The sequence below is a fragment of the Molossus molossus genome, unplaced genomic scaffold, assembly GCF_014108415.1.
Source record: "Molossus molossus isolate mMolMol1 unplaced genomic scaffold, mMolMol1.p scaffold_m16_p_1, whole genome shotgun sequence".
NCBI lineage: Eukaryota > Metazoa > Chordata > Mammalia > Chiroptera > Molossidae > Molossus > Molossus molossus.
In genome coordinates this window covers 229,697,097-229,721,160 of record NW_023425344.1, presented here as the reverse complement: position 1 = coordinate 229,721,160, position 24,064 = coordinate 229,697,097, and the positions used below count along the sequence as shown (strand labels likewise).

Here is a 24,064-nt window from a genome sequence, read left to right as displayed (position 1 = left end):
TAAGCACGCAATCAATGCTGGCTTCTACAGGGTCCACAGGTGACACAAAGGAGAGGGCCGACTGGGTCCAGTGGCTTCTCTGGATTTCCCTGCCACTTCCGTGTGATTGGTTGCTACTGAATTATTTTAAGTTCTGTGCTTAGCCTGAAGGCTGTGACCCCTCTCCACAGAAAAAGATCCTCACTCTCACACTGTGCTTCCTGTGGTCTCAAGGGTTTCACAAACCATAGCGTCCTGGGAGCTCCATGGGGCCCTGAGGGCACAGCACAGCTCCTCAGAGTCCGAGAACCTGTGCCCTTTCCCACGGCTGCTCTTGCTTTTGAGTTTGGTTCCAGCTGCCTAACTGAACTCTGTGTCTTGTTGGTTTTCAGGCCCTTCTCTGCCCCCTGGTGGTTCTGGCTCAGCCTGACTGGCATTAATCTGGCTGGTGCTTTAGGGGTCAAGTTTGTTGGCCTCTTTATCATCCTGCAAGTGGGGTGGAACACCGTATCAGACCTTTGGCACCTGTTTGGAGACCTCAGTCTTTCACTGGTGAGAACCCAAGTGCTTGTAGAAGTGTCTTTGCTTCCCAGCATTGCTCAGCGGAGCCAGTGTCTCTCTCCTCCTCTGCTGCAGGCACGGGGTGGCTGAGCTGTGGGCTGGGCCGGTTGGGCCAGCTCCCCTCGGCAGGCAGCAGGACAGCAGGGAGTGCTCCATGGCTGAGAGGCTGGAGAGCTATAAAGGGGGAGGATAGACTTGCATCCTTGGAATTCTTTTTTGGCATTTGTTTCTGCTGTGTTTTTCAAATGCTCTGCAAACTGCCCAGCCAGGGGAGTCTGTCCAGTTGGGCTCATGCCAAATATATGTTAGGCACTGACTGCATGGGACCTGAGGTAAAATGGCTAGGGAGACTTTCTGAACTCACAGTTTTCTTTCCCTATCCAGGGTTTCCAGATTTGGAAGCCAGTAAGGGCCTTTAGGGTTTATTACAATATTATTTATTAAGGGCTCATTCTGTGCTAGGCACATGCAAACTGTGCCTTCCTGATCTCATTTTATTTTCATAGCAATCCTATATGGTAGGTGGTTATTACCCTCTCTTTACAGATGAGGAAGTCGAGATCTAGAAGGTAATAATGTTCCCCAGTCATACAGGTAGTAAGAGGCAGATCCAGGGTTCAGACTGAGGGGAGGCAGACTGCAATGCTTCTCCATTGCCTTGGAACCAAGTCCCAACAAGTTTATTATTTAGTCAGAAAATGTAGACAGGCTGTCCTCTAAGTGTGAGACACAACGTGCAGATGAATAAGCAACGATCCCTGCTCCCGAGAGAGGAGAGAGAGAAATAAGTGAACAGGCAATTAGAGTTCGGCCCTCAAGGTCTGCAGAGCACAGAGGGGGCATGAACCCCATCTCCGGTGATGCAGGAGGGCTTCTGGGGTGACGCTGAGGCCTGACGTTAAAGCAAGGAGCAGTCGTCCAGGTGGTGGGTGGGCTGGCCCAGTGCAGGAAGCGTGGGGAAGGTGCAGGGGTCGTTGAGACGGGCTGAAGAGGGCTGATGAATGACGATGCTGAAGATGCAGGCAGCGCTGCTGGTGGCGCAGTGACAGTCGGGTCCAGGGTGAAGGCCTGCCCGGGCTGCAGAGGGCTGGCTCATGTCCAGTCCCCGGCACTGTTTCAGTGGTGGGGTTGTGGCAAGGCTCGGGGTTTCCACATAGTCTTTCTTTATGGCTATTAGTGTTTAATTTTTTATGATTATGACTTATACATAAAGACATATATAATGCACATATAAGGTATGAGGAATAACAAAGCCCATATGCCCCCCCACCCCCGGCTCTGTTTGCAGGTGACTGTGGGAAAACACCTGACTGCGCGCATCCTGTGCCTCATTGTGCTGCCGCTGTCTCTCTACACTGCCATCTATGCCGTCCACTTCGCGGTGCTGAACCGAAGGTGCAGCAGAGCCCTCCCGCCTCTCGCTGTCTTCCTCCTGCCTCGAAGCCGATGCGTGGGCCATGTGATTTCCTGGGTCTGCGGCTGGATGACAGGAGGGGCACCGGGCATTCTCCTGCTTGTGTTCTCCTAGGCTCTGTCTTCCGGGTATCCAAAATGCTCAGAAAGGCCAGCACCCTTAGGAAAGAATTCCCCAAAACCCCTTATTCCTAAACAAAGTCCCTTGTGCTTAATAAGGATGGGGCACCTTAAGGGTGTGCAGTTGGGGTGAGGATAATAATAACAACAGTAACACCAGCAGCAGCTCCCACTTAACAAGTAGCTACGAAGTGTCAGGAACTACATTTAGCATTTTGTACCCATTATCTCATTTAATCATAATCATTTTTGAGTTCTTCACAATTTACAAATGAGGAGCAGAGGCTAAGCTAAGTTAGGTGTCTTCTGAAGGTCACCCAGCTAGTAAGTGGCTGAGTTTCTCAACCAGTTTCTCCTCCTCCATCACCCGTGTCTATCTCACGATACCTCACTGCCATGCTGGGTGTACTTCTTTTAAACTAGCCAAGCAGGCTCTTTCTGGGGCCCCGGGGAGTCATGATTTCCCTCCACTGACGTAGCTGTCCTCCGCTCCTCCCCTCCCGCAGCGGTCCGGGCGATGGCTTCTTCAGTTCGGCCTTCCAGGCCCGGCTCTCGGGAAACAACCTTCACAACGCTTCCATCCCTGAGTGTGAGTGTCCCGGCCCTGCTGCAGGGCAGAGGTTTTCTGGGACTTGAATGAGAAAAGACGAGTAAGACAGCTTGAGTTGTTTTAGCCTGTAGGTGGCGGAGTGGGAGAAAGTTCCAGTCACTTCTAGTTCAAGTGCTCGTGAGCGTGAGCGAGTTGGGTCCCAGGAGGTGCAGAGGTAGACGTCCTGGGCAGCGGACTCTGACCCTAAAGAGGGGCTTCTCCACTGAGGCAGAGAAAACACTGAAGCCAGCTGCGTGGGGACGCCAGCCAGAAAGACATGAAAGAACAAGGACCTCTGGGCCTCCGCTCAGTGTCCACCACGCTGCGCTGCGACTCACATGCGTTCACTTATCCACAGATAGTAGCCGAGCAAGTGTGAGCCACGTTGGAGAGGGTAGATGGATGCCCGCCAGGTATAGAGTCTGGTGTCAAGGTCTCTACCTGACATGACTGTACGTGCTAAGAGTATAAAGAAGGAACACAGAGCTCGGGGAGTCGGAGGGTGTGAGAGAGCACTTTTGCCGGGGGTTAAGGGATCAGAGGTACACAGAGTGAGTTGCCTTGGAAGAATGGGTAGATTTCAGCAGATGGAGAGGGAAGAGAGGGCATATCGGGCGGAAGGGACAGCATGATCAAGGCCAAGGACGGGGCAGAACTCAAGGCACAGGTTATATGCAGAAAAGTACTGGAAGATAAGGTTGAAGGTAGGTTGGGCCAGATTGTGAGGGTTTGAAACAGGCGTTGGAACCTCAGTGGAGGTGTTTGGGCAAGGAGGCCAGGAGGACCATGCTGTAGGGAGATGACACTGGTGGCAAAGTACAGGATGGCCGGGGAGAGGATGGGGTCGGAGGCTGGAGATATCCTCTGGGAAGCAGCTGTGGGCTCTGAGCTGGGCGGAGAGGAAGCAGCCACAGAGGTAAGGCAGACGGCACATACAAGGGAGGTTGGACGTGGAAGGGGAGGAATAAGATGTCACGAAGGACTTGAGCCCAGGTGATTGTTTCCTGGAGGCAAGGACTATGTCTTCAGTATCTCCGTGGACTGGCACAGTGCCTAGAACAGTTGGCCCTCCAAGACAGTGGGAGGAATGAACTCTAAGAGCAGGCAAAGACGGTGGTTTGGAAGGCGGATAATGAGCTCTGTATAAGAGGTTGACTTTGAGGTGCTCGGGGAAATCGTACAAGGGGCCAGAGGGCTTGGGGCCGAAGCTTTCAGAGGAGGAATCAGCCAGGTAAAGGGGTGATTAAGGCTGTGGCAGTGCTTGTGACCTGGAAGGAAACTGAAGAAAGGAAGAGAACGAGGTTGAGGTCAGGTCACTGGGAAACGCAGGAGGAAGGGGCCTTGGGAAGGAGGCGGCAGAGGAGCAGTTCACGAGGGAGTGTGGGGTCGAGAAGGAGGCATGAAGGTGGTCAGCAGTGTGCAGGGGTTGGTGCACGGAGAGCTTAGGAAATGGAGCTGTGGGGGTTAGCACGCTCCTGTCCGTCGTTCAGAAGGCCTAGCTCAGCTGTGGTCTCTTCCATCAAGCCACCCTCTTCTTACTCCGTGGGTGAGAGTCCATCCTACCCTGCTCTGGGCTCCCACACGGCACAGTGTCACCTTTGCTGGAGCACTTGCCCCTTGTGCTCATCAGTCACGAAGCCATGTTCCCCAAGACGGGGACAGTCACGGCTGCAGCCAGGCCTGCTCCGCCCTCGGATCCCAGTGTAACTGGTGCAGCCTGTCCCGGTGGGGAGCAGAGGGAGACAGGAGGAGGCCAGCTCTGGTGGGGTGAGACCTGCGGTGCAGCAGGGAGTGGCGGAGCAGCCAGATGTCAGGGGGCTGAGGAAAGGGGGGCAGTGGGAAGGGAGGCTTCTCAGTAACCCAGGGCCTGCAGTGGGTTCAGTCTGTTTTTGTTTTGTTTTTTTAATTCAGAGGGAAAAAAACCCCAAATACCCTTAAACAGTTACTTCCTATGGTCCAAGATTCAGAAACATGAAAGTCTCTTAACAGTTTATTATGACATTATGTCTTAGGGAACATTCCAGATGATGACGTAAAATGCTTCTCTCTTATTCCATTGAACGTATGTCTAGACCTTGACTGAAGGACAAGTTGGGTCTAATCTTTTGCTATTTACTACACAGTATTTTAGTAACATTGTTACTGCCCAGCTTCTCTGAAGGGCTTAGGAGGGAGGGCAGGGCGGGGTGGGGAGAGGAGGGCAGGGCACTCTGGAGCTCCCTCCCTCCTGATTGACCCCATGGGAGTGAGAGGCAGCTGTGTACCCTGCTTTCAGCATCCTGGGCGCAGTGGAGCCTGTAAGAGGGTAGTGAGCCCGTGGCTTGGGAGGCCCCCAGTCAGGGCAGCTTCTAGCACTGCGCCTGCCCACACCCTCACTGCCTTCCTTCCCCTAGACCTGGCCTTCGGCTCGGTGATCACCGTGAAGAACCTGCGCATGGCCATTGGCTATCTCCACTCCCACAGGCACCTCTATCCTGAGGGCGTGGGCGCCCGCCAGCAGCAGGTCAGTGAGCCTTTCCTGCGCCGGTATTGCAGCAGCACCGAGCTGCCTGTGGCACTGAGCCCCTTCCCTTTCTTGCCTCCTTCCTGTGCCTGTGCTGCTTCCCCTGCCTGAAACATTCTTCCTCTTCCGCACGCTCCTCCTCTTTCCTCTGGCTACTCTAGCTTCTTTAGGCTTCAGCGTAGGGGTTCCCCTCTGACCACCATGGCCCACCTCTGCCTGGTACTCGATTAGGTGCCTCTGGTGTGAGAGGCTCTCTCGGCCCCTGTAGAAACGCTTTTCACGTCGAATGCTGAGCGCTGCCTTCCTCCTGTCTCTGCTTCTTGATTGTTACCTCCTGGGAGGCTCAAGTGCCCAGCACAGAGGCTGGCACGGAGCGGATGATGGGTAAGGTGTAGTGGTTATACTCAGACCTGGGACCAGACTACATTATCTGGGTTTCAGTCCTGGTTCCACTCAAGTGTGACTTGGAACAAACTCCTTAACCTTTAAATTGGGGAAATAAATAGTGCCTCCCTCCATCCTAGGGTGGTTGTGAGGATTGATGAGATAATACACGTAAGTGCATGTTGGTTAACCATGAGTTGTCTGAGTGAGCGAGCGACACTGTGTCCGTGTCCTTGTGAGGAGTGTGAGGTGTGGCTGTGGTGCACGGGGCCTGAGAGGCAGAAGCGGGTGTTGGAGAGGGGGTGGGCCAGACCGGGAGGCCTTGTTTGTTACAGCAGATTTGACTTTGTTCCATAGACACTGGGGAGGCATTGGCAGTTATTAATGGGTGACAGGATGTGATTAGATCTCTAGTGTAAAAAGATACCTCCACAGGAGTGTGATGGATTGAAGGAGCACAGTAGAGGTGAGGAACCAGTTAGGAGGATAGGGGTAGGAATTGATTCAGGAAATACTTCACAGGCTGGGGCCCAATAACAAGGGGCCGGGGACGAGCTGTGTCCAGGCCTGTAGTTTGGAGGGCGGCGTATGTGTGATAATGCTGTTGCACCATAATCAGAAATGAAGGAGGCAGAATGACTTTGGAGCTGGGAGTTTCCTGTGTGTATTTTAGATCTGGGGCCTGTCACAGGTGAGAGATCTGAGTGTGTAACATATGGGTGTTAGCGGCATGGTGGGGTTGAGTGACATTGCCAGAAAGGGGGTGCAGAGGGAGGAGGGCCATTGAAAGAACCCTGGGGAGCAGCAACATTTAAGGTCGTGTGCAGAGTGCCCCGAGGGGCGCCAGGAGGGGCTGACGAGGAGTGGAGGGGAAGGCTGGAGGAGACAGCACAGGGAAGAGAGAATCCAGGAGGAGAGGAGAGTAGTTCAGGTGCTGCAGAGACCTCCTGACTCTGGCAAGGATAAGGGAGGAAGTGAGCAGTAAGGGCAGCAGAAGTCTCGGGTTTGGGGACTTGGGAGTAGACGGCAGGTGAGGAAGTGGAGGCGACAGGGCATGCTGTTGTTCTGAGAAGCTTGGGAGTGAAGTTTCTCTTCTTGCAAAATGACCAGTGTCCTTACTTTGCAGAAACGTTTTGCTTTTCAAAATATTTTATTATTATTTCCTTATTTACTAGTTACCCAGGGTATTGGGTTTTCTAATCAGCGTCTCATTCTTGATTCTCTACTCATCTGTAGTCCCGTGGTTCTCAGCCCTGGTTGCACTTTAGAATCCACTGGAGAGCTTTTAAAAAATCAGAGTCCTGGGCTCCACCCCAGAGATTCTCGCTGACTTGATGTAGGATGCGGCCCATGCATTGTGCATTGTTGTTTGGGGTTAAGTTCCGAAGAAGAGGCTAATGTGCAGCCAGGGCAGAATTCACAGCTAGCCCCTCCATGGTGACACCTTGCAACCAGTGTCATGTAGAAGATAATAAAGTTACAGGCGTGGTGACCAGGAACATCTACACTGTACACGGGGGAGAAGGGCCAAGTTCTGAATGACCTTGTTGATACATGTGCAGCCCAGGTGTGGAGGCGTGAATGATGGTGGTACAGAGAGAGCACAGCAGGCCAAGGGACAAGAGTCTGGCTTGGTCAGCTCCTGAGTCACTGAGCCCTTCTCAGCCTGTCTCCTCACCTGCAGAGGGGGCAGGGGCGGGCTGGGAACCGGGCTCAACAGCCTCCAGTGGCCCCACTCACCCTGTAGTTTAATGTCTTGTTAACATCTCTAGGTCTCAAAAATTAAATGTTTTTAAAGCATAACATGTAAAAATAAAATTGAAAGACATGAAAAGTATAAAAAATAAAACAAAAGCTTCATAGAGTCCCAGAAGGTCAGTGTTTACCGTCGGGGTTCATGGATAGCATTGTGCTGAAGCAGGAGACCTGTGTTCTGAGGAAGCCTTAGGCTGCAAAACACTCTACTGCAGACAAATGTTTTGATGGGAAAAGAGGCCATGGCCTATACTTGAATAAAGAAGTAATTTTAATAATAATGATTTGTTAAAAAAAAAATACACAGAGTATACACACCTGAGTACCACAACACGTGAACACCCTTGGGCACATCCACTCTGGGTGGACTGTATGCAGCTTTGTTCAGGAGTGGTTTGGCACCAACATCTTTTAGCTTCTTGTATATCCTTAATACCATTATCCCTACTTTTTTTCTGAGAATGCAAAGCCACTGAAATCAGCCATAATACATGCATAGTTACTTTCCTAAGTGCTAATTCCAAATCTCTTTGCAAGTAAATCAGCCATGTTTTGCCCAGTTGGAGTTACACAAATTTATGTTGTAAGAGAAATGCCTATATTTCTGTTGTTTCTGGGAGTTTATGTTCTTGTTTACATAACTGGTGTAATTGTATGTATGTAGCCTCTGTCCTGATTCCTGCTTCTCCAGCTGATAAGCTTTGTGACCTTGAGCACATCACTTAACCTCAGTCTCCTTGTGAGTGAGGCAGTGATTCCCATGCAGCATGAGCCTACAGCACGGAGACAGGGCTTGCCCAGTGCTTAGAACAGAGCCTGGTGATACGTGGTGGCCGTTTTCAGCACCTTGTAAACCTTTTGCTGGGCTGGTAAAAAGCAGGCTGTGACACATTGGCCATGGCTGTGTAACATTCTGTCCTGTGGACATGCCATCATGCTAACTGTTCCTCCACTAGTGGGCATTTATACTTTTTCCAAGTTTTTGCTGTGAGATTAATCACAGCGTTACATGCAAGTATACACACATGCACACATAATTTAAAAAAATCAGTGTATACAAAATGACTATGGGCTAAACCTTCAGGCTTCTAGAATGAGCTTTTTCTGGAACTTTTTGTGTCATTTGGCTACATTCTAGAACATATAGCATGAATTTTTCATTTAGGGAGTTTGAGGCATAGTTTTATTTATTTTTTTAAATGCACTAAACCCTCTTTGTGAACTGGAAACTGTGTTACACAGGAATCCTGGTTCTTCCTTCTTGTGGGAAAAGTCCTCTCAATGCAGAAAGGAGAGACTCTCACTCACCAACACTACTTCTGAGTCCTGCTGGGAAACTTGGCCCCTCGGGTTGGTGGCTGGGGTTTCTGAAAGGCTTAAGCAATGTTGGTTTGCTGTTGACTGTCCTGTGGCTGCTGTGCTGATAGTGATGGTATTCTCCCTCCCCCTTTCTCCTCCCTCCCCCCACCCTTGCCCAGGTCACCACCTATTTGCATAAGGACTACAACAATCTGTGGATTATCAAGAAACATAATACAAACTCAGGTAATGTGGTAGGGAACTGACTCTTCCTGTGTTATTACTTACTCTGAGCCGTCCTTCACATTTCTCATGGGTGTAGAGGTGGGCTTTCCTGAGCATCTTTGATAACATGTTTACTCTCTCAGCTATCCTTTCAACAGTTATTTACTGAGCACCTACTACGTTCAAAGTGCTGTTGTCAGCCTAGGGGATTAGCAGTGATCGAGACAGATAACATCTCACTCTTAGAGCTGTCATTTTGAAGCCAGAGGGCAGGGCTAAGGCTTGGACTCGATCCAGAGGATTTCCTGGGCTGGTGAATAGCCCCACTGGGGCGCATGGTGGCTGCTCTCGTTTCTAATTTAGAGCACGCCAAGCACTGCGGACCCCAGCATAGGGGTAGCTCAGGTCGAATTGATATGGTAGAGGGTTGCCTACTAGTCATCCCTGAGCCAGTCAGTTGGAGATCTGAGGGCCTGCCAGCCCTGTGGCTGGGCTTGTCGAGGCTGGTGTGTGCTACCTCACTGGGTGCGTGCTGATCTGCCTCTGCCTGGCCTGGCACAGCTGCTCTGAGGCACACTGGTCGGCTCTCGGGGCTTTACGCCATGGACTAATCTGGGTCTTTCTTCTGTGGTCAGACAGCTAGCTACCTGCAGGCCGTGCCTTCTGCCGCAGTGCGAGAGAACAGAGGGCATCTCCCACTCACCTCCTGAGCCCCTGCAGGTTGTCCTGTGCCACAGACTTCGCTGTGACTCCCCAGCAAACCTGCCCGCTCAGCCTGCCCTGAGCCAGCCTGCGCCTTTGTAGGGAGTGGCAGATGCCCAGCTGAGGCCCCTTCCTCGCTCCTTCCTGCTTCCTCCTCTTGCCATGGTCCTGGGTTAGAATGCGGCGCGCCCAGTCATTGTCTTCACATCCTACTCCTCGGTAATATGAATTGCAGCACTCTCGGGCAGTGTCTGTGTCTCTACCTTTTTAATACTGGTGCTGAATGGATTTTGACTCAACAGGCCAAACTTAAGTGGTCTGTGACAATGAGGTATGTGCGGAAGACCACCTTTACTTCCAAAGTCATGTGGGCACAAGCCGAATCTTTGAGTGTCCCTGGTCTGTTATTTCACTGTGGCTTCTAGGTTAAGGTAGCTAAGGGTTTGTGTGAAGGCAGGTAGCTACGAGCACTGTGTAAGTGGGGAGTGTCTGGGCTGAGGTCTTTGAGTTCTTGATGGCTATGAACGTGCCCCCCCATTTATATGAAATACAACTTCCCTCCCCATTGACTTTTTTTTTATCCTCACCCGAGGATATTTTTCCATTTTTTGTACAGATAGAGTGGGAGGGAGAGAGAGGAAGGGAGAGAGAGAGAGAAACATCGACGTGAAGGGACACATCGAGTGGCTGCCACCCGCACGACCAACCAGGGCCGGGGACAAACTGCAACCGAAGTACGTGCCCTTAGCGGGAACTGAACCGAACCCGGGTCTCTCCGGACCGCAGGCCTACGCTCCAACCGCTGAGCCAAACCGGCCAGGGCCCCATTGACTTTTTTGATCTGTCATCTTGCTGATTATTTAATCATGTAAATGTAAAGAGACCTTAAAAGAAGCCCACATAGGAGTGGGCATCTCTGGTTGAGTTCTCAGATTGATTCTCTTGAGAGCAGTGATTTGTGCTGGTAAATTTGTCTTTCTGACCTTGAGTGTTAGTATCCGGCTGTTTGGGACAGAAATTTGCAAGGATTCTTCTGTGTTGCTGTGATTACTGCTGATTCCTTTTCCACTGTCATCACCTTTCTAGAGCCTGGTCAGTTTGACTTCCGGGTGATATAGAAAAGTACAGTTGACCCCTGAACAGCGCGGGGCTGAGGGGCACTGGCCTCCCGCGCAGTCAGAAATCCACGTGTAACTCTTGACTCCCCCAGAACTTAACGACTGATGGCCTGCTACTGACTGGAAGCCTCACTGATAATAGTCAGTCAACACATATGTTGTATGTCACATATGTTACATACTGTATTCTTTTTTTTTTTTATCCTCACCCGAGGACATTTTTCCATTTTTTGCACAGACAGAGAGGGAGGGAGAGAGAGGAAGAGAGAGAGAGGGAAACATCGATGTGAAGGGACCCATCGAGTGGCTGCCACCCGCACGACCAACCAGGGCCGGGGACAAACTGCAACCGAGGTACATGCTCTTAGCGGGAACCGAACCTGGGTCTCTCCGGACCGCAGGCCGACGCTCAAACCGCTGAGCCAAACCGGCCAGGGCACATACTATATTCTTAAAGTAAGGTAAAGAAAAGAAAATGTTATAAGGAAGAAAATCATATGGAAGAGAAAATACATTTATAATATTTATTGAAAAAAAAACTCACATGTAAGTGGACCCACACAGTTTAAACCCGTGTTGTTCAAGCGTCAACTGGGGGCCCTTTTTTTCCATCATTTTCTTCACCTCGCACTTCACAAGTGCATTGCTGGGGACAAGATCATCACTGGCAAAATTCGCAGGGTCTAACATTTGATTTTGAGGAGAGCTGGGAAAATACTAACTTGCATGAATTAATTTTTGGAAGACTATTTTTACTGCTAAAAGGAAATCATATCACTACTCGGCTTCCTAGCTCAGAAATCTTCCAGTGGGGGCTTCAGTGCCTGTCCGGGGCAGCCACGTGGTCTAGCCTGGCGTGCACGGTCTGGCCCTCTGCTCACGCACGTTTCTGTTTCCACCTCTCCCTGCCCACCACCTTAACCACAGGAAGCTGTCGAGCGAGTTTCGTTCTTTCACACCTCTGTGCCTTCCCCGCACTGTGCACCAGGCAGCGTTCTCCCAACATTATCTTTGGGACCCCCTTCTCCAGTCCTCTGAAACAGTCGGGGCCTTTCTCTCTGGCCGCACAGCACTCGGATAGCACCTCCACGCGTGCCACATACCATGACTCCACCAGCAGGCCCTCCGTCAGAACTGGCCCAGTGAGCCAGCGGTTTCAGGTCTCGGTGCTGTTTCTTCCCGGCAGATCCCCTGGACCCTTCGATCCCCGTGGAGTTTGTAAGGCATGGAGACATCGTTCGACTGGAACATAGAGAGTAAGTAAGTTTGCTGTTTGGGATGGATGAGTGGTAGGCACCAAAGGTAGGGGGTTCTTTTTAAGCTGGAACTAACCAGAAGTCAGGTTTGGCTGAGGCTCTGGGAAATGGAACAAGGCTGCTGTAGGAGGAGGGCGGAACCATTGTGTGAAGGTTCATGAAACAGGCAGACTGGCCTTGGCCTGCCTATTTTGCCTTTGGGAGCTTCAAAGTTTGAAGGTATCTTTATGCTGCCCTGTTCTTAGAGGACAAAAGAAAAAATTTCAGGTGCCCCAAACTGCTTCTAATTGGCTACATTTATTTATTTATTTGTTTACTTATTTTTAACTTTTATTTTTTAATCCTCACCCAAGGAATTTTGTATTTATCTTTAGATAGAAAGGGAGGAAGAGAGAGAGAGAGAGAAACATCAATGTGAGAGAGACACATTGAATGGTGGCCACCCACACGACCCCAACTGGGGCAGGGACAAACTGCAACCGAGGTACGTGCCCTTAGTGGGAACCGAACCCAGGACTCTCTGGTCCGCGGGCCAATGCTCCAACTGCTGAGCCAAACCGGCCAGGGCCTAATCGGCTACTTTTAGAAAGATGTAAGAGTCTGTTTCCAAAAACATGGCAAGCTAGTTTATTTAACCAATGTTCTCATTGAAAATGACAAATGTAATAACTAGAATATACATATAAAAACTGGAATAATATAAAAAATCTTCTAGAAAGCATCAAAGAGCTGACAAGCTAGTCAGGAGTTACCAGGCCAAAATCTTAAGTGAAAGAGGGAATCCAGAGAAATAAGGGAGACACTAGCCACTTCTTCCGTGATCCCACAATCTGGAGTTTTGATCTTTGGGGAACTGCCTCTTGAGAGACGGAGTTTTAAAGTCAACGTTCTAGGTTCACTCAAAGTGGTAAATTTACTAAGTGATCCTTCTCCCAAATTGGGAGCCCCAGAAGGGTGAGGGTAAGGGTAAATCTGCCCTGTCCATTTGCCCTGAAAAGTTACATCGGTGCTGAGCAGTGTGCTCGGGAGGGCTGGAGGAGGCTGGGGGCGGTCTCTGGTTCCTCAGAGGTTGTAACTTGCAGTTGGTCCTCACATGGATTTGCAGCCCAAATTCATTCACCTGGTGGTCTCAGAATCTTCAAGCCAGGAATTTAAATGAACATGATCTGAGATTGGTAATGTCTCCGAGCTGCCTGGCTAAAAGCAGATGTGAGTCTTCTTTAGGGAAAGACATCGTCATCCATTCCCACAAATGTTTTCTCAGTGATGGTGCATAATACACAGTAAGAAATAACTAAACACACCGCATACGAGAATGAATAGGAACCATGGATAGCAGAAGCAGCCCTCAAAAGTTTTGTGTGCTAGAATTATCAGGTACAGATTTTTGAAAAAAATCAGGGATTTTATATATATGGCTATGAGAGTGTTATTTTTCTGGTGTGTATGATCATGGATACTTAAAAATTTAATTTAATTATTAAATAAATTTTATTTTATTAATAAATTAAAATTTATTGTAATTATATTTTATTTTTGAAAATTTAAAAAACGAACACCTATTTTTTTATTATGGATTAAAATAAGCACAAAGTAAATAAAAGCTAAATGAAACTTTATAAAACTGGGGATGGGAGAGGGGGGTTAGTCTCTCAGGCATGGGTAGATTACAGAGTTTAATTTTCTCCCCACACCTGCAAGCCAGGTGCTTCAAAGCCACCAATTGCGCTGTCAGCACCCTACCCCCCACCTGGTTACCCCTTCTGTGCACGCAGTCCAGTCTTCCTGCCCCACGTTCCTCCTGGTTTGAGCAGTCCTCGAGTTCTCTAATATTTCTTGTGAGTAAATGGGCAAGAAGTTCCTGATATGTTGAGTTTCATGTTCAGATTCTATTTTTTTATCCTAACGGGTGAGTCTAAGTATCTTTGGTTAAAGAAGAAACAGTGCCCATCTCTTTTCTTCAAGATAATGGCGCTTGTCTCTTGTAACGTCTAGGACTTCTCGGAACTTGCACAGCCACTATCATGAGGCCCCCCTGACCCGGAAGCACTACCAGGTCACTGGCTATGGCATAGTAAGTAGCAACTGGAGTGTGAGCAGCCGGCTCGGGGCCATGTGGCGGAACACGTCCTCCCCAGAATTCTGGCGTGTTCCTAAGATTGGAGGCTGCACAGGGACTCGGAACATTTGGGGACTTTTTGGCTTGGCTTGCTGTGGGAAAAGCAGCCTATGACGTCTGTTTCTCTCCATCTCTGTCCTCCCCTGCTAACCACGCCATTTTTATGTTCTGACACCTAAAAATGTCAAATATGAATACTATTTGGGTCCCTTTTAAGATCCACAGCATGACCCCAGATGACTATATATGTTTATCCTTTGCCAGGTCCCAAATTCTGATTAGCCTTGTGGTTAAGGATTATTTTCCTGTTCTGCAGAGGAATAGTAACCACGTTCCTTTTGGATTTCACTACCTTGGAGTAATGCAGTTCATAGAGGAAGCTCAATGAGTACTTATGGGTTGGTAATTTGAAAACAAAAGCAACCAGTGGATAACTACACTTATGACTATCAGTTACATTCCCCTCCAGGGGCTTTGGTGAATCAGTAAAAAGTCTGGGTTTCATCAAGTGGACTTCCAGCCCCCTCTTTGCTCATCCCAGTGTGTGCTAGAGCCACACTCTGAACTTCACCTTTTTCTTGTGGGCATCTCCCGAGGAGAATTAGACACAACAGTCCTAATTTCCAAAGTGTGATGTCCAGGCCAGACCTTTCCAGTAGACGGGGAGTGTCCAGATGGCCACGTTAGTGGCACAAAGGCCCACGTCTATTTCTGTTGGCTCAGGATGACATCTGGAGTTTGGTTTAAGGGCAAAAACACCTGTTTAGAATTTAAACTCTTGTCCTGCAGTAAAGGATTGGACATCAGGAGTCAGACTGCCTTTTTTGGTTGTCATCGTGAGAGCTTGAGTGCTGGAGCAATGTCCATCACGTGGAATATTCCGGGGCCCTGGTTCCCTTCCCACCTCAGTCATTGAGATCGATTTAGCCTTTTTTTTTTTTATCCTCACCCAAGGACACTTTTGCATTTATTTTCAGATAGAGCAGGAGGGAGAGAGGGAGGAAGAGAGAGAGAAAGAGAAACGTCGATGTGAGAGAGACACATCGAGTGGTTGCCACCCACATGACCCCAACCAGGGCGGGGGACAAAGTGCAACCAAGGTCCGTGCCCTTAGCGGGAACCAAACCCGGATCTCTCTGGTCCATGGGCCAACGCTCTAACCGCTGAGCCAAACCGGCCAGGGCGAGATCGCTTTAGTCTGTGACCTTTGGACTTTTTTTTTTTTTTTTTAATCCTCACCCGAGGATATTTTTCCATTTTTGTACAGATAGAGTGGGAAGGAGAGAGAGGAAGGGAGAGAGAGAGAGAAACATCGACGTGAAGGGACACATCGAGTGGCTGCCGCCCGCACGACCAACCAGGGCCAGGGACAAACTGCAACCGAAGTACGTGCCCTTAGCGGGAACCGAACCCGGGTCTCTCCGGACCGCAGGCCGACGCTCTAACCGCTGAGCCAAACTGGCCAGGGCAGTCTGTGACCTTTGTAACATGGTGGCATCCAAAATGTCTTCTCTAAAGTCATCTTACTTTCTTGTATTTTTTTTTTTCCCTTCACTTATGTGGCAGAATGGCACAGGGGACTCAAATGATTTCTGGCGGATTGAGGTTATGAACAGAAAATTTGGAAACCGGATCAAAGTGCTGAGAAGTCAAATTCGCTTCATTCACCTGGTCACAGGTTGTGTCCTGGGCTCCTCGGGAAAGGTTCTGCCCAAGTGGTGAGTCTCTGGGGTTTCAGTGTTCTAGCCAAGGCTCATGCTTTTCCTGTCATGCTGCAGGTGTTCCAGAAGCTGCCGTCCCCTGTCGTCAGTGTTCACCTCGTGTTTGGGCATTTTTAGTGGTAGATGGAGGGAGAGAAGGCATCGGGCGTGTTGTAGAGCGGAGTCCAGCACTCTGGTGGTCTGTGTGTCCTGATGCACAGATGTGCGCTCTCTGGATCTATGTCTCTAGTAGATGGACTACTCCTAGGATAGTGTGAGGTTGAAAAGAGCATGGCCATGGGTTGAAGGGCAGTCGACAGCGTGACTCTGGTGAGGTCTTCTGAGAGACTTCTGTGACTGCTTTTCCCAGGGGCTGGGAGCAGCTGGAAGTGACGTGCTCTCCATACCTGAAGGAGACCCTCAGCTCCCTCTGGAATGTGGAGGACCACATCAATCCCAAATGTGAGTGAGGTCACTTCCTGGGCTGGCTCTGAAGGGAAGCACGTATAAGTAACTTGTCTTAGAAAAATAATCCATTATAGACTCTGCTGCCGCTTTATCTCATTGTCTCCACTTTCTCCTTTTTTTTTTTTTTTTATCCTCACCCGAGGATATTTTTCCATTTTATACAGATAGAGTGGGAGGGAGAGAGAGAGAGAAACATCGACGTGAAGGGACACATCGAGTGGCTGCCACCCGCACGACCAACCAGGGCCGGGGACAAACTGCAACCGAAGTACCTGCCCTTAGCGGGAACCGAACCCGTGTCTCTCTGGACCGCAGGCCGACGCTCTAACCGCTGAGCCAAACTGGCCAGGGCACACTTTCTCCTTTTTTAAACCTAATCTCTTCCGATGAGTTGTCTAGGTAGGTGGCTTCTTTTTCTTTTTTCTTTTTTTTTAAATCCTCACCCGAGGACATTTTCCCATCTTTTTTTGTTCAGGTAGAGTGGGAGGGAGAGAGAGGAACAGTGAGAGAGAGAGAAACATCGACGTGAAAGGAACACATCGAGTGGCTGGGTGGCTCCTTTTTCTTCCTGTCCACTTAAACCTCCTCCCCTTGGGGTGACTGGTGACCTCACTGGAGGCCAGAGCTAGTTGCCTCTCCTCAGTTTCCTGGCCTTTCGCCGGGTTGGACTCCTCCTTGGCGTCTGTGACGTGGGTCCGTCTGTCTCGTCTCCTGGGCTCTTGTCTTCCGCGCCCGGGCACCCCACCCTCAAGCCTGAGAGTAGGCTGGTGCCTTCCCTCTGTGCCCCTCCCCACATCCAGCCTACGTGTTTACAGAGAGCGGCAGACACAGCCCTTGATCTGAGCCCCAGATCTAACTCCCAGGCTCCAGTTCAACATTTCCACTCGGTGTCTTCTCCGGCTCAGCGGGCCTTCGATTCGTCGTCTGTTCTCCCAGACTTCCCTCTTCTTGCTTCTACTTGATTTCTCCTCTCCGGGCTTCCCCATTCGCTCTGTTCACCACCCAATCGCACCAGCCCGCTGATACATCAGCTAAGCAACTCTGTATCGAGTGTGACAGAACCCAGGGGCCTGGGGTACACTGGTGAAAGGGGTAGGCTTGGTCCCTCTCCTCACAGCCCCTCGGCCTAGGGGGAGGGCAGCACTTGCATCAGTACTGAGGCGAGGGGTGACGGCCGAGAGCGGCGGGAGCACCCAGGGCCGGGCCTTGTCATCTGTTGCCTTTGTATTTCTCTGACTGCCCGATGAGTGCTGGGACAGGCTGAGTGCAGACTCGAGAGCTGGGCCGAGCTTCCTGCCTCCTCCACACTGTCGCCTGTTGGTAGCCAGCTTGTCAGGACCGCTGTGAGGGAGCGTGTGTGACCAAGGTTTTCCTCTGTCGTTTCTCTTCTAGTGCCCAACATCAGCCTGGACGTGCTGCAGCCCAGTTTCCCCGAGATCTTGCTGGAGTCCCACATGGTGATGATCCGGGTACGATGGCCTCTCCCATTTGGTGGCTTCTCGAATTCGGGTCACAGATCCGTAGCCGTGGTATAGGTCCACTGCCTCCTCATGGAGGACTTTGAAGGTGTCTTCGCTTCCTGGTTTAGTTGGTTTTCAAAGGTATTTTCGTGTGTCCCAGAATGAGGACGGTGGTGAAAATGATGAAGACAGCAGAGAAGACATCGGCGAGACCTGTGTGACTCTTACGTGCCAGGCGCTGCTCCCAGCGCTGCGCTGTACATGTACTAGCTCACGTAATACTCACTACTGTCCCAGTTTACAGAGCAGGGACTTGAGGCACAGAGAGATTAAGAACTTGCCTAGAGTCACACAGCCAAATACGAGAGGAGGGTCCGGGCTGCAGAGCCAGGCTGGCAGGCTTTCCCAGTCAGTGCTGGCCCCACCGCAGCCCCTGCCTCAAAGTGCCTCTCCAGTCTGTTCACGGGCCAGAGCCCCTGGAAACCCGTGTTCTTGGCTGAGGATCACGAGGCTTTGGTAGCTCATTCCATCACATGAAATTATGTCAGTTAGGATGGATAGCTAATTTGAGTGTGTTGTTTACATGCAGCATAAAATCCTAACCATGAGCCACTTGTGTTCCCAAACAGAAACAGACTGTCTTAGGGGGCGTGGTTGATTCTTTTTTAAGGCGTTCTAAGACTCATCGTGCTCTGTATCATTAGTAGCTGACAGCAGTTTAGCAAAGGGTTAAGAACAGTTGGGAGAGGAAATCCTTAAACCGAGAAATTCTCCCCAATGGCTTAAATTCCCCTCCATGGTTGGAGAAGCCCTGCTGCAGTTTTGATGTTCGGGGGAAGTCCCTTTACTCTGCTTTAGGGAGAAGTGGTGTTCTGTGGGGACGCTGTTAGAATCACTGGATCTCAGCCCGCAGGCTTGCAGAGAGGTGTAGCGGTTGTTATTTCTGCCTGGTGTGCCATTTCAGATGGACTGTCCTGGAAGTGATTATGTAAGCAGTCCCAGTAACTACAGGTGTCTTAAATCACCAGATTCAATTTTAAAATTCAAATTTTTTTCATTTGTGCACATTGGGATGTGATGAGTTGACAGCAAGCGATCGCTGGGTCACTTCTGCTTGGACTCGCTGCTTGTAGCCGTCACTGTGGCCTGATGATGCAGCTCCTTTGATATGTGCCTGTCAGTCAAAGTATTCTGGGTCTGGGTATGATTTTAAGACTAAGTCTAAATAGTCTCCTTTCTTCTTTCATTACCAAAGAGGTAGAGTCCGAGAAGAAAAGGGACATTTATTTTTTATCGAAGAGGTAGAGTTGAAGAAGAAAAGGGATATAGGGGACCTTTCTCACTTAGCCGATGTAGAGAGACCAGAAGTCGGGGCCACAGAAAGCCGGGGAGAGGGATTTGCTGCCAGCGGAGCGGAGGGCCCGAGGACGGCGGGGAAGGCCCTTGCCGGTGAGGCTAGCTGGAACGAGCCCGCTCTAGGTTTTAAGCATAGAGAACTGGACAAATGCCTATGCCTGTGACGGTTACAGACTTCTCCTTCCTTTCATTTCTTACGTTAGTAAAGGGACTGGATTTCTCAGTTTAAAGTAGTGAACAGGATGCCCTTGGCTTATTATAGCTCTGGCTGGAGTCCCCGCATTTGGGCCGGGCTGGACTGGTTTGAAGGAACTGGTTTCCCTCAGCAGATGCCCTGGGGCCCAGAATGATTCATTCTTTATTCCGAGGCTCTTCACAGGCCTCAGTGGTTCAAGGGCGGTGCAGCTGGGCCCTCTGGGTCTGACCCCATGGCACTTGGACCCTGGAAGAGCAGCCCAGCTGCCATGTGCAGGCCTGCAGGCGATTCCCCTCACGTGGGTGGACCAGTAAGGCCCTGGGCGGTGTTTCACCGGTCAGACCTTCCGGATCTTTCCTGGGCGAGACCAGTGGTTCTCAACGGACGGTGGTTTTGCCTCCTAAGGGGCTGTTTGGCAATGCCGAGGGGGAGGGCTGCCAAGCATCCTACCCTGCACAGGACAGGCCTGCACCAAAGGCTTCTCCAGCCCCAGTGGCAGGGGGCCGAGGTGGAGAAACCTTGACCCAACCCGTAGCCCCTGACTCCGGGAGATGCCTTCGCAGTGGGCCCTGAGGAGGAGGCTGATGCTAGTCCTGGTGGTTAGCACCCAGGATCCGACCCCTTTCCTTCTTGTTGTGGAAAGGCCAGGTTTGTTGGATATAGACACAGGTTGTTGGGTATTCTTGGCTCCTGGATTAAAGGGACGGAGTCTGGGTCCCTTAGGCTCATCGTGCATTCTCATCACTGCAGTGGGTGAAATGTGTTCTTGGAGGGCAAACCCCCCTTAACTTTTTAACGTACGAAGCACAGGTAGTATATCAACAGATTTACAGTATAGCTGTGGTATTACAACGTCATGGTGAGGGGCGTCTAGGGGGGAAAATGCCTAAAAAATCTGGGAGTGGCAACAATTTAAAAAGTTGAGAACACTGTTTGAAAATAAACTTCTCAAAGGTGTGTGCTTGAACTTGGCCTCTGAGGGGACAAACAAGTCAGCCCTGACTTTATATGCCCCCTCCCACCCTCCGGACACCTCTCCTTGGCCTGCAAGCCGGGTACCTGTGGGAAACAAGCCCGTCATGCCTCAGGCGGAGAGGGTCTGCTGGACGGTCTCGGGGAGTGGGACTTGCCCGTTGTCGCAGGGGGCATGACGGAGAACCAGCGGGCACCTGGTTCTTCTGCGCGGGGAGAGGAGCGAGGGTTTCTCCTGGTGCGCGGCCATCCTTGGAGAGCCCGCCGCTCCCTCTGTCCTGACTGGCTTTTCTTTGCCACTTTCCTGCAGGGGAACAGTGGCCTCAAGCCCAAGGACAACGAATTCACATCCAAACCTTGGCACTGGCCTATCAACTACCAGGTGGGGCCCGGGGCTAGAGCTCCTCCCAGGAAATGGAGCCAGAAAGAGACTGTTGAGACTTGGGGGAGGTGGGGTGTGCTGGGGTGACAGGGTGAGGCCTTGTGCCTGGCACGGGGTGGCCGGAGACGGGGCTCTGTGTTCTGACCAGCCTTCCTAGAGGCTCTGAAAGGTGCCCAGGTCCTCCCCCGGGGCGCGTGCAGCGGGGGTGGGCTGGGCCCGGATCAGCAGCGTGTCCTCTGCTCCACAGGGCCTGCGCTTCTCAGGGGTCAATGACACGGACTTCCGAGTGTACCTGCTGGGCAACCCGGTGAGCACCCCCACATGCCCAGGTTGGCCCCTTAGCGGGCCTGTGGAGAGCACACGTCCCTCTCACCTCCTGTCCCGTTTCCACGCAGGTGGTCTGGTGGCTGAATCTGCTGAGCATCGCCCTCTACCTCTTCTCAGGGAGCATCATGGCTGTCGCCCTGCAGAGAGGGGCACATCTGCCGGCCGAGGTTGAAGGTCAGGTCCCTCGGCTTCTCCCTCCTGACCTGTGCTGGCAGGGTGCCTGCCGTCTGGGGAGGGCTGCCTGCTGTGGGCCACTCTTTCCCTTCTGCTTTGCTTTCTGACGTTTTCTGTACTGATTTTAGAAAGGGAGGGAGAGGGAGAGAGAGAGAAACACTGATGAGAGAGAGCATTGACTGGCCGCCTCCTGCAGTCCCCCCACGGGGGATGGGGCCCACAACCTGGGCATGTGCCCTGACCGGGAATCGAACTGACGACTTCTTGGTGCGTGGGTCAGCACTCAACCACTGACCCACACCGGCTGGGCCCTTCTCCTTTGCTTTTTAAAGCTCACAGTCACCAAAGGCCTGGTGCTGTGTTAAACACTACATCCTCCCAGCAACCCTTAGGATAGGGATCATGACCCCATTCTGTGGACTGGGAGACCAAGGCCCAGAGGTTAAGAGACTTGTCCCAGGACATATGCTAGTAAGTGCCAGAGCTGAGGTTCAGACCGAGCAGCGAGTTCAGTCTTCATGTTTAACCTCTGTGCCCTGCACAGAGCTGCCCATCTGCTCTCCTTGTTCCGTGGCCCTGTCCTCTGGTGGGGAGAGAGGAGGCGCCAGGGCACAGTCTGTGGATTCCCATCCTAGTGCTGCTCCTGGGAACTCTGGCTGCCAGGCCGCGGACCAGAGCATCTGAGACGTTCACACAGGCCGTGCTGGCCCCTGCAGCGCCGTCTGCACAGCCGCTGTGCCAGGCTCCCTTCTCTCCCACCTCCTCTTCTCCCACCTCGCCTCGGCCTGTCTGCGCCCAGAGATCTGTGCGGCAGCAGAGAGGTGGGGAATGGAGGTGGGGGGAAGCTGTCTGTGAGGTGTGCAAGGTTTGAGTTTCCTTAGAGGCCATGCCCCTCCTGCTGGTGTTTGGTGCCCCTGCTGTGGGTGCTGAGGCCTCGCCAGGCTGGGTGGTGTGAGCTGGGCTCTTGCGAGCCGGTCGCTCCTCTTCTGCCAGCTGCCGGAGGGGTCGCTGGCTTGGTCCAGGTGAGAGGAAGGCCCGTTTAGGCGATGTGACCTATTATGTCAACAGCAAGGCAGGGGCAGAGCTGGACGGGAGCCCAGGATCTCTGCCCCTCCCTGCCTGCTGACTGGGGCTGTGCCCCTCGGGCCCAGGGCTCTCCCAGGTCCTGCTGCGAGGAGGTGGCCAGCTGCTGCTGGGCTGGGCGCTCCACTACTTCCCATTCTTCCTGATGGGCCGGGTCCTCTACTTCCACCACTACTTCCCAGCCATGCTGTTCTCCAGCATGCTGACAGGTCAGCACCATCCACCTGGACCGGGCGATGAGGGCGGGGGTGGCAGGGGAGGAGGCCGTGGAGCAGCCATGTCGAGAGGGCATCTCTGCGTCCCCGGAGCCGTCCTCCGACAGGCTGTGCCCAGTCCCTGTCCTTTCCACTAGGCGTTCTGTGGGACACTCTGCTGCGGCTCTGTGCCTGGAGCCTGGCTTCCTCTTTGGCCAGTGGTGTCCATGTGGTGGGAGTCCTGAGCCTGCTCCTGGGAACTGCCTACAGGTAGGCACCCCGGCCCTGGCACTGCTCTCCCGGCCCCCACCCTGGCTGCATTTTAGAGTCCCCTGGGGTGCTTTCTAAGCCTGCTGGAGCCTGGGCCCCGTCTCCGGATGACTGATTCACTTGAGCCCAGTTTGGGCCCTGTCAGCTGTTGTCAGAGCTCCTCAGGGACCCCGACATGCAGCCAGGCAGGAGAAACATGGGGCTGACTGCGTTCTTCCCTGATGCTGGGGGCTTCCACCTTGGAACCGCTGGCACACTGGAGGGTGCCCTCTTCAGTCCTGGGGCTCCCTCCCGGGATGGCGCTCGGTGGGGGTGAGGAGGTGCGTGCAGGGGTATGGGGTTGGGGTGTGGCTCAGAGAAACTGGAGGGAGGGTGTTTGGAAAGCCCCCTCCCTGACCCCCTTGTAAGTCTCACAGGTCCCCCGTGGAAAGCCATTGGCCTGGAGGGTCAGGGGCAACTTAAAAACACGAGCAGGGACTGGTGGCCTGTGACCCGAGAGCACTTTCGTGTTTTAGCAAATGCTCTGGTCAAACAGCCCACGACCAGACCCCTGTCACTCAGTCAGCATCTACTAAGCTCTCAGGCCCCGGGTGCCGATGGTGAACTCAGGCAGACGTGGGGACAAAAGGAGTAGGTCTCAGAGGTGGAGAAGACCTGATGAGCTCCAGCAGGAGGAGCTGCATTGCAGAGATCTGGAGGGACGCCAACTGCTCCCTCTGATTCTCTCTCACAGCTTCTACCTCTTCCACCCTCTCGCCTACGGGATGGTTGGTCCCCTAGCCCAGGACCCCCGGAGTCCGATGGCAGGACTAAGGTGGCTGGAATCATGGGACTTTTGAAGCCACTGCAAGGACTCAGTCCAGGAACTTTGGAGACAGCCAGCTGTGGAGCCGGCCCCTGCACCCTGCCAGCTGTGGCGGAAGCTGCCTGAGGAGCCTGAGGAGCTGGTGCCTGCTTGGACCAAGTCCCAGGGCAAACCCAGAACTTCACCCAACGCTAGAGAGCCTGGCTCTGTGCAGATCCGCCGGGGATGGCCCCGCCACGGAGGACACCTCTCAGCCCGCTTCCGCGTGTGCGGCAGGAGGGATGAGTGTGAGAGTGGGCGGGAGGGCGGGGTGTGAGGGCGCAGCCGTCCTGATACCTGTGGAATACAGGCCGTGACGGCAGGCAGCTGAGTGTCCTAAACTAAGAGACAGTCCAGGGCTGCAGCAGTGTTTTCTGGTATTTTTCTACACTGGATTTGGTTTGTGAGTGAGACCCAGCAACAACCTCTGACCTCCAGGAGGGCTGAGAGCACTGCCCCGCCCTGGACGGCGCAGCGGCGGAGATGGGACTGGCGGGGCTGTGCTGCTCTCCTCACAAAGGAGCAAGGGCCAGCCGTCCAGCGGCTTCCCTGCGTGGCTGCTGCCGGGAAGCCTGTGTGGCAGCAGGTGGCGGGTCGGTGCGCAGAGGACTGGCC

General features: G+C 52.3%; 1 protein-coding gene across 1 annotated transcript in view; it reads left to right on the top strand.

Annotated features, from left to right (window-relative positions):
* The window catches only part of POMT2 (protein O-mannosyltransferase 2), a 42,729-nt gene extending 19,037 nt beyond the window's left edge, over positions 1-23,692 (top strand). The window contains exons 6-21 of the mRNA XM_036265985.1: positions 372-531; positions 1,829-1,935; positions 2,580-2,662; positions 5,056-5,165; positions 8,783-8,849; positions 11,835-11,904; positions 13,900-13,978; positions 15,590-15,741; positions 16,094-16,185; positions 17,584-17,660; positions 20,486-20,557; positions 20,805-20,864; positions 20,953-21,058; positions 22,210-22,350; positions 22,494-22,605; positions 23,339-23,692. Of these exons, the coding sequence (XP_036121878.1) occupies positions 372-531; positions 1,829-1,935; positions 2,580-2,662; positions 5,056-5,165; positions 8,783-8,849; positions 11,835-11,904; positions 13,900-13,978; positions 15,590-15,741; positions 16,094-16,185; positions 17,584-17,660; positions 20,486-20,557; positions 20,805-20,864; positions 20,953-21,058; positions 22,210-22,350; positions 22,494-22,605; positions 23,339-23,444 (1,594 nt within the window). The 3' untranslated portion in view covers positions 23,445-23,692. The remainder of the gene's footprint in view (positions 1-371; positions 532-1,828; positions 1,936-2,579; positions 2,663-5,055; positions 5,166-8,782; positions 8,850-11,834; positions 11,905-13,899; positions 13,979-15,589; positions 15,742-16,093; positions 16,186-17,583; positions 17,661-20,485; positions 20,558-20,804; positions 20,865-20,952; positions 21,059-22,209; positions 22,351-22,493; positions 22,606-23,338) is intronic.
* The last annotated feature ends 372 nt before the right edge of the window (positions 23,693-24,064 follow it).